Here is a 12,179-nt window from a genome sequence, read left to right on the forward strand (position 1 = left end):
GGTTCAAATTTGAATACAAAGATGACACCTTCATTAAACATAAATCGGCTTTGTATATTTTTTCGCTGCTTTCACTTAGAATTTACTCCTTGAATTTGCTCTACATAATTCAGTCTGCCAACACGTCAAATTGGTGTTGATTAGAATCACCCAGTCGTTTCCAAGTCGGATCGATCAATTCCATCGATTCCAATCTGAGTTTTAGAATCTGTTCCTAAACAATGTCAACTCACATAGACTCACCTCTGTCTCTAATTTCCAAAATTACAAATTAAGCACTCTGGCAAAAGGATTTTCTGATTCCATGCATCTTCTATCCTTGCTCATTTCCTTACCAACCGTAAGGTAATAATAATGTGAACAAATCCTGCAATACACTTCTATATGGAAAAACCTAGGGTCTTTATTATTTCCATTTTTTACCCTTTTTTCACACAATTTTTCAGTCCCTCAAATTTGCTCCTGGGAACAATTGAGTTTATAAAAGCTTGCGAAGGATTAAATCAAACCAAGGAAGTTGGGGACATTATTATTCCAAGAACAAATCCTGTGAACCATTGTAGAATGGAGGTTTTATAGCAGGATTCTATGATTGTTGTGATTATTCTTAAAATGTAGAGGTAAATGCACTTGCTAGCCGCCTAATCAATCAGGGATGGTTTTAAAATTCGGCTTGGTATTGACAGCATAAACTCAAACTTGACCTATTCCAAATATAAAAGAAACCATCAAATCCACTAACTATAGCTCAACTGATTCAAATATCTAATGAGAATCCAAGGAGACAAGAAGGAAGCACACCTGATTCCAGGGGCACATATGATAGATTGTTGTTTCCTTCCCACATAAATTCAGCCCAAGACCGTTTCGAGTCCCAATATCTTTTTTTCCCTTCCAAAATTAGGACCCGTTGTTCAATCTTTAAAGAGTCACTTACCCAAAAGGGGAGAGGGGGGGGGGGGGAATTTAACAAGTCTACCATGGGGAGGTCAGAGCCCTATGAAAATTTATGTCATAAAATGAGGGTAAGGTTTCTCCTATACCCAAGGTGTAGAGAATTTAGGGTCATAATTTTCCCCCCATTGGAAGAAGTCCCATCCAATGACAACAAGGTGTGGGCACCTAAATGATCACATGTATCGAGATCAGAGTTAAACAGGATAAAGAAAGGACAGATCATTTAACATCTTGGGTCAAAACTCAATGGAAGAGGCAAACATTCACTTGATGGGGGCAAAGTGCTTTTGAGCAGACTGATGTATATATGACATCCCTAACACTAATCAAGGAAGCAGAGTCATAGAACTTGCGGACAGTCTACAAACAAGGATTGAGGAAGCAGAATCAGCACTGAGATCAGCCAATCGACCAGAATCAGCCTGAATCATAGAAATCGACTGACATTTTGAATTAGGAATCAGATCAATAGAATTTGACTGGAATCAAATCTCAAACAATGACTAAAATTGCAGTGAATAAATTTAGGAATTTTGAAAATGTTAATGAATTCAAGTAGAGAACCTAATAGGAGAATAAGTGAAGATAAATCATAATATCAAAACGATAAAAATGCGAAGATAAACCAGATATCAAAACCATAAAAATACGACCAGTCAATAGAAACCAGAAACAGTTTTCTCTGCTGAATTCTAAGCTGCAAATAGGTCCGACTCTCTAACTAAGCAAAACAGGCAGGTCAATAGCAGAGAACTATGGAGAAAAAAAAAACAAATCTGGAGACCAGATTTAAGAGAATCCGATCACAAGTTCAGAACTAAAAGATGGGAGTAATATGAACTCAGATATACTAGATAAAATGACAGAAAACCTAGGAAAATAAAGAACGAAAACAGGGTTTCGTAAGGAGAGAAAATGCAGGATAAAACTGATTCCAGAACAGAGATTCTGATCTGGAAAGACAGAATACATTGGAGAGGGAGGCAGAGAGAGAGAGAAGCTGTCAAAGCTCTCAAATCATTCCCTTGCTGAACAAGTCATTGGCACCAACGAGAAATACCATTCCCAAAACTAAATGAACTCCATTCGTCCATACAAAACTGATAATGATATCATAATGGTTCAATAGACTCAGAACAAGAAGAAATAAAGTAAAACAAACATAGGACTCTAGTAAAGCGACTTCTAAACCCAATCTCTTAATATTAGAAACTTCTTTTAACCCAAAACTAGCCCTAATATCACCAACAAAAGGACTTCACAAATTAGCCTCCACAGCCAAGTAAATAAAGGACAAACACCATAATTCTGCCCTCAGGACTTAAAATAAATAAAAATCTATCACAATTTCAGCCAATTGCCTCAGAAATTGAATTGGATTTCTTCCTAGGCTTGGGCTTCCAAAGCCTACCAAATTTATCCATAGACTGGATATCCTCTGTATCATTGGGGGAGGGGTAGTTACTCATGAACAGCAGGATATAAAATCTCAATTTCAAACTGAATATAGCTAAGAACCAAAGTTCTAGTCCAAAATCTAAAATGTTGGCAAAATTACAAGGAAAAATCGAAATGGGTTAAAATACTGGGCGGAAAGATCTTACAGGTAAGATAAATAAAAATCATTCCCATTTTACTTCACTTTCCAATAACCAACTAGAAACATAAACATTTTCAATGATGCGATTGATGTTTGATTTTAATATTTCAGTATTTTACTTTACAATGATTTTCATCAACCAGTTGGAGATTTAAAGCTCACCTAATCATTTCTCTATTTTCAAGTGCATGCTAGCTATTACAGCTTATGAGTTCATTCTAAGAATGCACCCTAGTTCCTTTCTCCAAATCTTTACTCTTCATGAACTCTCACATACTCCAGTCTTTCTCAATTTGTCCATTTTATAGGATTGTAGGTATATGGATTTTTAATTTAAAAAATGGAAAGAGGATTATATGGTACAGCTTTCTGACAATGGTGAATAAAATCAGTTTTAAGTCCCCTGCAAAAAAATTCATCCTATGCGGTTCATAATATCTTTAGATAACCTTCCAAAACTCACGTATTATCCATTTCATTACCCTAGTGAGAAGAAAGTCTATTTAGCTCTGTTTCATTCACCTTTAAAGGTCACTAAATGTTCTCTGTCTTTTAAGTACATATTAGCTTGTACAAATGCATGTCATTTCTCTTCATGAACTATCTAAATACTATAATATCTCAAGCTTTTCATAAAAATTAATCATCTATTCTTTCCAATTATTGGCTTTTTCAAGCCCTTGTTAAATACTTCAAGAGGTGCAAATGGATTAAACACAATATTATATTAACAATATCTTTCCATAAAATATGATTAAATTGATTTCATCCTATACCCTTACTATTGACACATCTAAAAGTTCAACTTGGGTCTTTATCAACTATCTTCCAATACCTTTCTCCTATAATGTTATGCAATTCAACTTCTGTAGCCTTCAACCTCCTTGGCCTTGTTCCACCCAATATTTGAAGTACATGCAGTATTTGCCTAATTCATTAATGAATTCCATTCTCTAACCTACCAAGATACATTTCTTTTCCAAGTTTTTATGTGAATCCTTTTCTCTTGCACTACCTTCTTTCACCACGTCCATCCATTCTGCAAGCAACCTTTACTACAACTTACCATAGCAAGGCACAATCATGCAGAACATACACCCTAATTGATCCTTTGGCACTTGTAAATTAAGGATGATCTAGCTGAGTTTATGTCATTTCCCACAGCACCTAAGCCACCATCAAATGTAATGCTTCCAAGGACCAGCCATTACTCGGGCTACTCTCTTGAAAATATTATCCTGCAAATCAGCAGATGTGCTGAACCAAATGGTTGATCGAACTCCTGTTTATGGAAACAAACCTAGAAGGCATCTTTACTCTAATACTAACATCTTTGTGGCTTGCAGCACGTCATGGACTACCCACTAATCATTTTCTTTCCAGAAGATGCGTCATACAACATATCTTTGTCCTCACAGTAAAACTGTAATCAGCAACCTGAGAACATCTCACAGTTCCTAATAAATGGTGATACAGAAAATGGATTTGTTTATGCTTTGGATTTGAATTTGTAAGAATCAAAACAAATTCTTTGTTGGATGGCTAACATTATGCAGGAGGATTCTTTAATACAAAGTTTCAAACGTTAAAAATCCCTGCAAATATCGTCTCTTTAAGTGGTAGTGGCTAGGGATCAAGCACGATGGTTCTGAGATTTTTGTTAACCAAAACTAGTCTCAAATGAATCATGATGGACTATTCAACACTAATCTAATTATAGCTACTATCAAGCACCACTCACCAACTCCGCCAGTGTTTTGGCTGGCTACTGGTCCCAAGCCTGGATAAAGGAGGAGGGTTGGTCTGTCAGGTAGACAGCTGACACCATAATAACTTTAGCCAAACCCTTTTTACATGGATCCTCGAACCTTATTTTTTTCAACCTTATGCTAGGGCATCCCCTAGAAGCGACGCGCTATACTTTGACGTGAGTGTAGTGAACCGTGAGCAAGGTTTAGCTAGGGTATCCCAACAAGCGACAAGCAAAGTTGGCACCTGGATGCGGTGACAAGTAGGCAAGGGTTCTCGCATTGTGGATGAGATGCGGGTAAGCAGGTAATCCAAAGGTGTAGGATTAGATTAGCATTTTGAAACATAGGACTTTTAACTGGTAAGAATCTAGAATTGATAGATGTTATGAGGAGAAGAATGATTAACATAGCTTGTATTCAAGAGAATGGATGGAAGGGTAAAAAATATAAGGAGTTGGATGATTTTAAACTTTGGTATACAGGTGATAAAAGTAATAGAAGTATATAAAGATTTAAAACGTGATGTGGTGGTTATGAAAAGATTTGAGAATAGGATTATATCCGTCAAGCTTGTGTTGGAGAAAGAGGTTGTCAATATAATTAGCGCTTACGCATCCCAAGTTGGATTGAATGTGATACAATTTTGGGAACACATGGATGGTTTAATGCAAGGTTTTAGTCAAGGAGAAAAGATTATTACAGCGGGAGACCTGACTGTACATGTTGGGACAGATTGTAGAGGCTATGAAGGCGTACAAAGAGGATATGGTTTTAGAGAGAGGGAAAAGGAAGGGACTTCAATTTTAGTTTTTGCTGTGGCTTATGATTTATCCATAGTAAGCACGTACTTTGGAAAGAGACAGGGACATTTAGTACAAGGAGGATAAGGTTTTAGAGAGAGGGAAGAGGAAGGGACTTTAATTTTAGCTTTTGTTGTGGCTTATGACTTATCCATAGTAAGCACATACTTTGGAAAGAGAGGGCCATTTAGTTACCTTTAAAAGTGGGCATCATAGTAGCCAAATAGATTTCTTTCTAAATAGAAGGACTCAGGTTGTTATGCAAGAATTGTAAGGTTATACCGAGGGAGAGTGGTGGAGGGCTGATGGGGGAGAAGGGGAAAATTGGGAAGAAATTAGAATTGCAGGGAGAGAGAAGAAATCGCACAAGAAGAGGGGGGTGGGGAAGAAAGCTCGCACACAACCTGTAAGCTACTCAAATCATAACTCAACTATTCCATATTCAATCTGTCTTTCTCGGTTACAATCTGGTATTTTAAAGATGAAATGAAAGTCTACTAATGTAACTCTAGAATTGAAATAGAACTTGACTCTATCTTGGACTTTAGAAATAAAATCCTAACTCTAACTCTACCACGACTCCATCAACGACAATAAAAGAAATTATAAAATAAATCAAACTCTTAATGGACCCAATTACAAAATAGACCATAAAGTAAAATATGCTACTGAACTATAAATCAAATTGGACCCGGTTCATCCTTGTGTGGATACCCAAATGGGTTTGGGTCGCCCCAAGGTAGTGCACCTACATCAACTCCCCCGGTGTTGAGAAAAACTTGTCCATGAGTCTTGTAGAACGGAAGAATTAAAAGCTCAAGAACGGGGGCTATTGGCTCCATGTCTGCAACTTGAAGAAAATCCAAGATCTAAAGCTTTGGGGTTGCATCAATGTCTGGAAAATCATGGGGAAGGACGAACTCATGATGGAGAGTAGCGTTCATTGCACTGGATTCCATCATTACCTGATCCACAATCTTCTCGCCTTCTGTACCCACTATTTGTTGTTCTGGTTGAGGTTGCATCTCTGGTGTGCCTCCATTGGCTTAAAACAAACATCATTAATTAACCCATGAAGATTAAATATCTGGCTCATGTGAAAAGGATGTAAGGTGCTCAAGTTTCTGTCACGATCAATGATGCCCCTTTTGTACTTCCAACCATTAGCGACCCAATTTAATAAATACGTGAACATAGTTAAAGATATGGAGGAGAAGCATTGTAGTTCCAATTTATAAAAATAAAGGAAATATTCAAAGCTATAATAACTATATAGGCATAAAACTTATGAGACATGCTATGAAGTTATGGGAGAGTTATTGAAACTCGCTTGAGACAAGAAACTACTATTACGGAAAACCAATTTGGTTTTATACCAGGAAGATCTACCAAAAGCTAATTATTTACTTAGGAGACCCATGGAAAAAGGATCTCCACATGGTCTTTATTGACCTAGAAAAAGCTTATGATAGAATTCCAAGAGAGTTAATTTGGCATGTACTATAGAAGATGTGTTTCAAGTAAATAAGTGAACATAGTTAAAGATATGTATAATGGTATGGTGACTAGTGTAAGAAAGGTGGGGGTCAAGACAGTGAATTCTCAACTATTGGGTTACATCAAGGATCAGCTTTAAGCCCCTATTTCTTTGCGCATATCATATATGAACTAACCAAAGACATTCACGATCAGATTACATCAAGGATCAGCATTAAGCATTTAAGCCCTTATTTGTTTGTGTTTATCATATATGAAACAACCAGAGACATTCAAGATCAGGTCCCTTAGTGTATGCTTTTTGCTAATGATAATGTTTTGGTGTATAAAACAAAAGTAGGAATTAACGCCAAATTAGAATTATGGAGGTCAACATTGGAATCAAAAGGTTTTAAGATAAGTAGAATGAAAATGAAGTATATGGTGTGTAACTTTAGTTACACTAGGACAGATAATGAGTTGGAGAAAATTGATGAGAGGGAGATTCCGCAAAGTGACTATTATAGGTATCTAGGCTCAATCGTAAATAAAGAAGGAGAAATAGAGGATGAAGTTATACAGAGAATTAAAATAGAATGGATGAAGTGGAGAGGTGCATCCAGAGTATTTTGTGATCGACGCATTCCTATAAAAGTTAAAGGAATTTTTTATACGACAATCATAAGACCGACTATGATGTATGGCACAGAATGTTGGGCACTTAAGAAACATAAAGGGCATACCCAGTGCATGGGGCTCCCGCCACCGTGGAGTCTAGGGAGGGTCATAATGTACGTAACCTTACCCCCGCTTCGCAGAAAATTTGTTTCCCAACTCAAACCCACAACCACTATGTCGTAATGGAGCAACCTTACCATTGCACTGATGGATGAGAGCAACTAAGTATAGCTAAGATGAGGATGTCAAGATGGATGTGTAGTAAAACTAAAAAGGATAAAATAAGGAATGATCAAATTAGAGCTGATTTGGGAGTAGCTCCAATATATGATAAGTTGCGAGAAAGTCGTTTGAGGTGGCATCGCCTTGTACAACGGAGGCCTTTAGATGCTCTAGTACAAAGGAGCGATTTGATTCAAATTGAAGAGGCTAAAAGAGCCAAGAGCAGACCTAAAATGACTCTGGGAGAAGTAGTGAGGAAAGGCATGCATTGCTTAGGCCTTGTATCATAAATGGCTTTGAATAGAGCTGATTGGAGGGTAAGGATCCATGTGGCCGACTAGGATTCCATACAAAAGCTTCACAGTATCAGCTTGTTGAAGATCACCAGGGAAAGATAAATTTAACACACAACTCCTCAGCCTAATCATACCAACGCTAGGTCGTTCATAATAACAAGGCCAACCACAACCCATTGGCTAAGCACATGCATGTGAGACGGCCTACCACTGTTGGAGATTGAGGTCTTAGCAACATGTTGTGCTAGTCAACTGTCTGATATTGACTTTTCACAAGTCTTCCTGAGATGGGAACTACTTGGCAGAGGCAGACAGTCAAATTGAGATAATATTTCCAGGAGACATTAAATATAGGGAGCATTCCATTATGCCATTCTTTCTATCCTCTTTACATTTGTATAAGCTACATCTCTTATGACAGAAGGGTTTTCCATTTACTTTGATTCTAGATAAACCTTTAATCTACATCAAAAAAGAGAGAATTCACAATTCACATTTATTTTATTTCGCTAAAGCTTCTGACAGAAAACCTAAGAACACCCTCCTCCTATATCTAGGCTTTGGACTGATATTTTGAATAACACTAGAAAGAGTATGAATAGTAAAAAGTACAAAGCAACAAAAAGAAAAAAAGGAAATATGGTATTAACAGAACTGTATATTGTAGCACAAACTTTCACCTCAATGGAGGGTAAGAAACTTTTGCATCAATGAAAAATGAAATAATTCCTCAGATATATCATATATCAGAAACAGCTTTGCTAATGTGATTACATCTAAACAAAACTCACATGGGCGGTTGCAACACATGCACAAAAGAAAGTACCCTTTTCTAGGGGGTGGGGGGAGAGAGGAATCACACATAGGGCTTTTCTAACATTAAAGCATGTGCAGAGGTTCTGGTATTCTGGACTTCCAGTCACTATGTAACTAACAAATAACCATAGGTAAAACACACACAGAAAAACCATAAACCGGGTTTGGGGGGGAGGGGACACAAACTTAGGCTGAACAAGAACTCCAAGCCTCCTATAAAAGATTGACCAATGAAACCAAAGTAATTCCTACCTCGACCTCCTTCCCAATGCAATAACTGTGAGCTGTCCTTTTCCACCGCATTTTTCAAAAGTCGGAGCCCAGAGGGAGCTACCAGTCCAACAGTATCAATAATCCTGAATTAATCATAATTCAAACTCGTCTTCCAGCTTCAGCGCTTCAGCAGCAGCTTCCTCCTCTTCATCATCAATTACAAAATATGGATTGTGCGCCTCAGGCCTGAATTTATACCCTGTGAATATGTAGAATGCAAGAGTTGCCAATTCTCCGGCCACCACACTTGTCCACATATAACGGTATGACGTGATAGTCACCAAGGCGTAAACCACAACGCGTGTGAAGTAAATGTAGCAGATAACAACAATGTAGTATTGCCGGAACAGCGTCAACTTCATCAAGTTTACCGCAGCCTTTCCATCAGTGCGAGCAGCCTCTCGCAGATTCTTAATGGACCACACAATAGGGAACAGCACAGCGCAACAGCAAATAACATCAACAAGCAGGAACACCTGTTTCCACGTGATCCAGTCCTGTGCATAGGGTCCGCTCTCATCGATCACGACCTGTGCTATATTCGCAACCACCTGGAGAGGGATCACAATCATCAATACCTTCTTCTCCTTGTTTTGCAGATACGGTTTCAGGAAGGACCAGCCCGTTCCGATCAAGACAATCAAGGTGAACAGCGTAATTCCTTTCAAAAAACTGAAAATGTAAAAGAGGACATCCCAACCGTGAGCGCTGCCGGTGCGCTTAATGTAGGATTTGTCCTCTGCCTCACATAGAAGATTCAGCGCCTTCAGGATAACCACGGCGAGCATAAAGAAATGGATCCGGAAGACAGTCAACCGCTTCTTGTGAAGGATGTAGATCCAAAGGCCCGCCATAGAGAAATAAACCAAGAAAAACATAAAGTAAAGTCTTGGGAGAAAGGTCGCACCGGCTGATAAGTAGTCGCGGCTACCGGTCTTAGGATCGAGATTATACATGGCAGACTGAACATCCATAGAGACCTGAAGCTGTTGAAGGCAGTTGGCGAAGACGAGGGTGAACTGATTCGCATCGGTCTCCGAAAAGACAAAACCGAAGCTTTTAGCACCTTTGAGACGATCAAAGGTGTAGACAACCTTGACGAGATCGGATTGGAGAGCACATGTGATGTCCAGATCCTGGATCTGTTGAAGGACATGGATCCAGGAATCTCTGGTGCTGAGGAAGAACCCAACCTGTTGGAGATCGAGTTCCGGACTGGGGTTAGAGAATGAAATTTGGGAAACGTTGAGTTCGAGACGACCTGTGTGGGTGAATCCAAACTCATCGAAAGGGATGATGGATCGATCGTCGGACCTTATCTCCGAAAAACGAATCTCAGCGAATGCGAACGAGAAGAAGAACGAAACGAGGATGACTACGATGAAGAACCGAGAGAATTGATAAGAGATCGCCATTTTTACGAGACCTGCGTATCAGATCTCAAATCTCTCGCTTGTCTCACTCTCTTAACTTGTCTGACACTCCGATGCTTCCATTAAGACTCCTTCCCTAGTCCCGACTCTCCAAGGGAGAAAGAACCCTTCAACAAACAACTGAAGAACAGCCCGTGATAGGCGAATCGATTCTTTTGTGGTGAAGGTATGCTTACTAACAACCCTGAAGCACGAGGAATTTTCATGGTCTCTCATCACAGTTTGATTGGAATCTTCTTCATTGAAACGTGACTGCTTCTGCTTGATTAAAACGCTAAATAGATGCTGCGAACCTCATGAGCTTTTGTCCCCAGAAACAAAAAACAAAAAACATTAAAAATAAAAGGATAAATTACATGTTACCCCCTGATTTTCAAACGAAATTCAAATCACCTATAGTTTTCAAACGAAACTCAAATCACGTCTTGATTTTTTTAAATACTCGTCTGTCCCCCTTGCAGTTATGATGAAGTGAAAAGATTATTTTACCCTTAAACTAAAACATTAAAATTAAAATAAATTACACATCCCCCTGATTTTCAAATAAAACTCAAATCACCCCTTGATTAGATCCCAATATGATAAATTAGTCCCTACCATTAGTTTTATGCTGATGATGTCAACCAATTAAATAAATTTAAATTTCTCAACTACCTTGACATCCAAACATAGATTTTGAAAGTCAGTATCGTAAATTTAATTTTAATATTTTAATAAAAAAATAAAATAGTCCTTCATACTAATAATTAACAGCAGGCTAACACTGTTACTATAGAGGGACTGATTTGAGTTTTTCCAAAAACAAGAAGATGATCTAAGTTTTGTTTGAAAACCAAGGGGTAATATGTAATTTATCCTTAAAATTAAATTTATAGTTCTACCCTTCCTTCAACTTCAATTCATTTCTTCTCTTCCATCTTCTTCTTCCACTCATCCCTCCGCTACCCCGAAGTTCGTGCCGCCGCCGCTGCCTCCACACTGTCGAAGAACTCCGGAAGCCCCCCTTTGTCGACTAGCGCGATAGTATGGACTTGTTGGATTGGTTGGGTGCTTTCTTCGGCTTCCAACATGACAACATCCGCAACCAGAGGGGGCACCTGCCCTCCCAATCAAAACTGATAAGAGAAAGAAGAAAAATAAACACAAATCATTTCTGAAATTTGTCATCGAAGACCAGAAACTCACAATTACTAAAACCATCGAAGACCCTTTTGAGGAATGCAATTCAAATAAAAAATAGATCTTTTCTTCCCCAAAAGGCATCTCTTTGAAAAAGTAGGATTTAGGGGAAGAAAATCTGAAAGGGTGAAAAGAAAAAGGATTTAAAAATTGGAATACAAGAAAAAAAAAAAAAAGCCATGATAAGAAAACGGGAAAAAATGTAGAAAAGAAAGGGATTCTAGAGATGGGTATTACCCAATGTCTTAGGGATAAGAAAGTTTAAGAGAAACCTGCATTTTTAGAAGCCATGAAAATAGAGAGAGATAGGCAAAGGGTGAGAGAGAAAACAGAAATTTTTGGCACTTAGATCATATAAAAGAAGAGCCACGACAGGAAATCAATCGGTCTGAGGTGGAATTTTCATGGAGATATTTTTGTTCGGAGTGAAGGTCTTGAACTCAGGCACTGTTTGGAACATGAGTTGAAGAGGTGGGGTTTGAATCAGGGTAGTTCAATTCACTGCAGAAGGGTTGACATCTAGGATGCTCGATCATCGTGACCCCTCCATTAATGACCTCCGTCGTGAGCTCCGCCACACGTCCCTCTATCTCCTCGTCGTGACTCCTCCATTGTTTTCCATTTCTTCTGGTCCGCCGCCATTATCGTCTACCCAAACCTTAGATCTCAAACAATAACCTTCCATCGACAATACCAGG

At 38.5% G+C, this 12,179-nt stretch overlaps 1 protein-coding gene across 1 annotated transcript; it reads right to left on the reverse strand.

The window, feature by feature from the left end:
* Window positions 1–8,591: 8,591 nt before the first annotated feature.
* On the reverse strand, window positions 8,592–10,352 carry LOC122664675 (protein CANDIDATE G-PROTEIN COUPLED RECEPTOR 7-like). The gene has a single exon (XM_043860611.1). It carries the CDS (start codon window positions 10,282–10,284, stop codon window positions 8,962–8,964), a length of 1,323 nt encoding a protein of 440 aa, XP_043716546.1. The 5' UTR covers window positions 10,285–10,352; the 3' UTR covers window positions 8,592–8,961.
* Between the last annotated feature and the right edge of the window lie 1,827 nt (window positions 10,353–12,179).

This window comes from Telopea speciosissima, chromosome 6 (genome assembly GCF_018873765.1).
Source record: "Telopea speciosissima isolate NSW1024214 ecotype Mountain lineage chromosome 6, Tspe_v1, whole genome shotgun sequence".
NCBI lineage: Eukaryota > Viridiplantae > Streptophyta > Magnoliopsida > Proteales > Proteaceae > Telopea > Telopea speciosissima.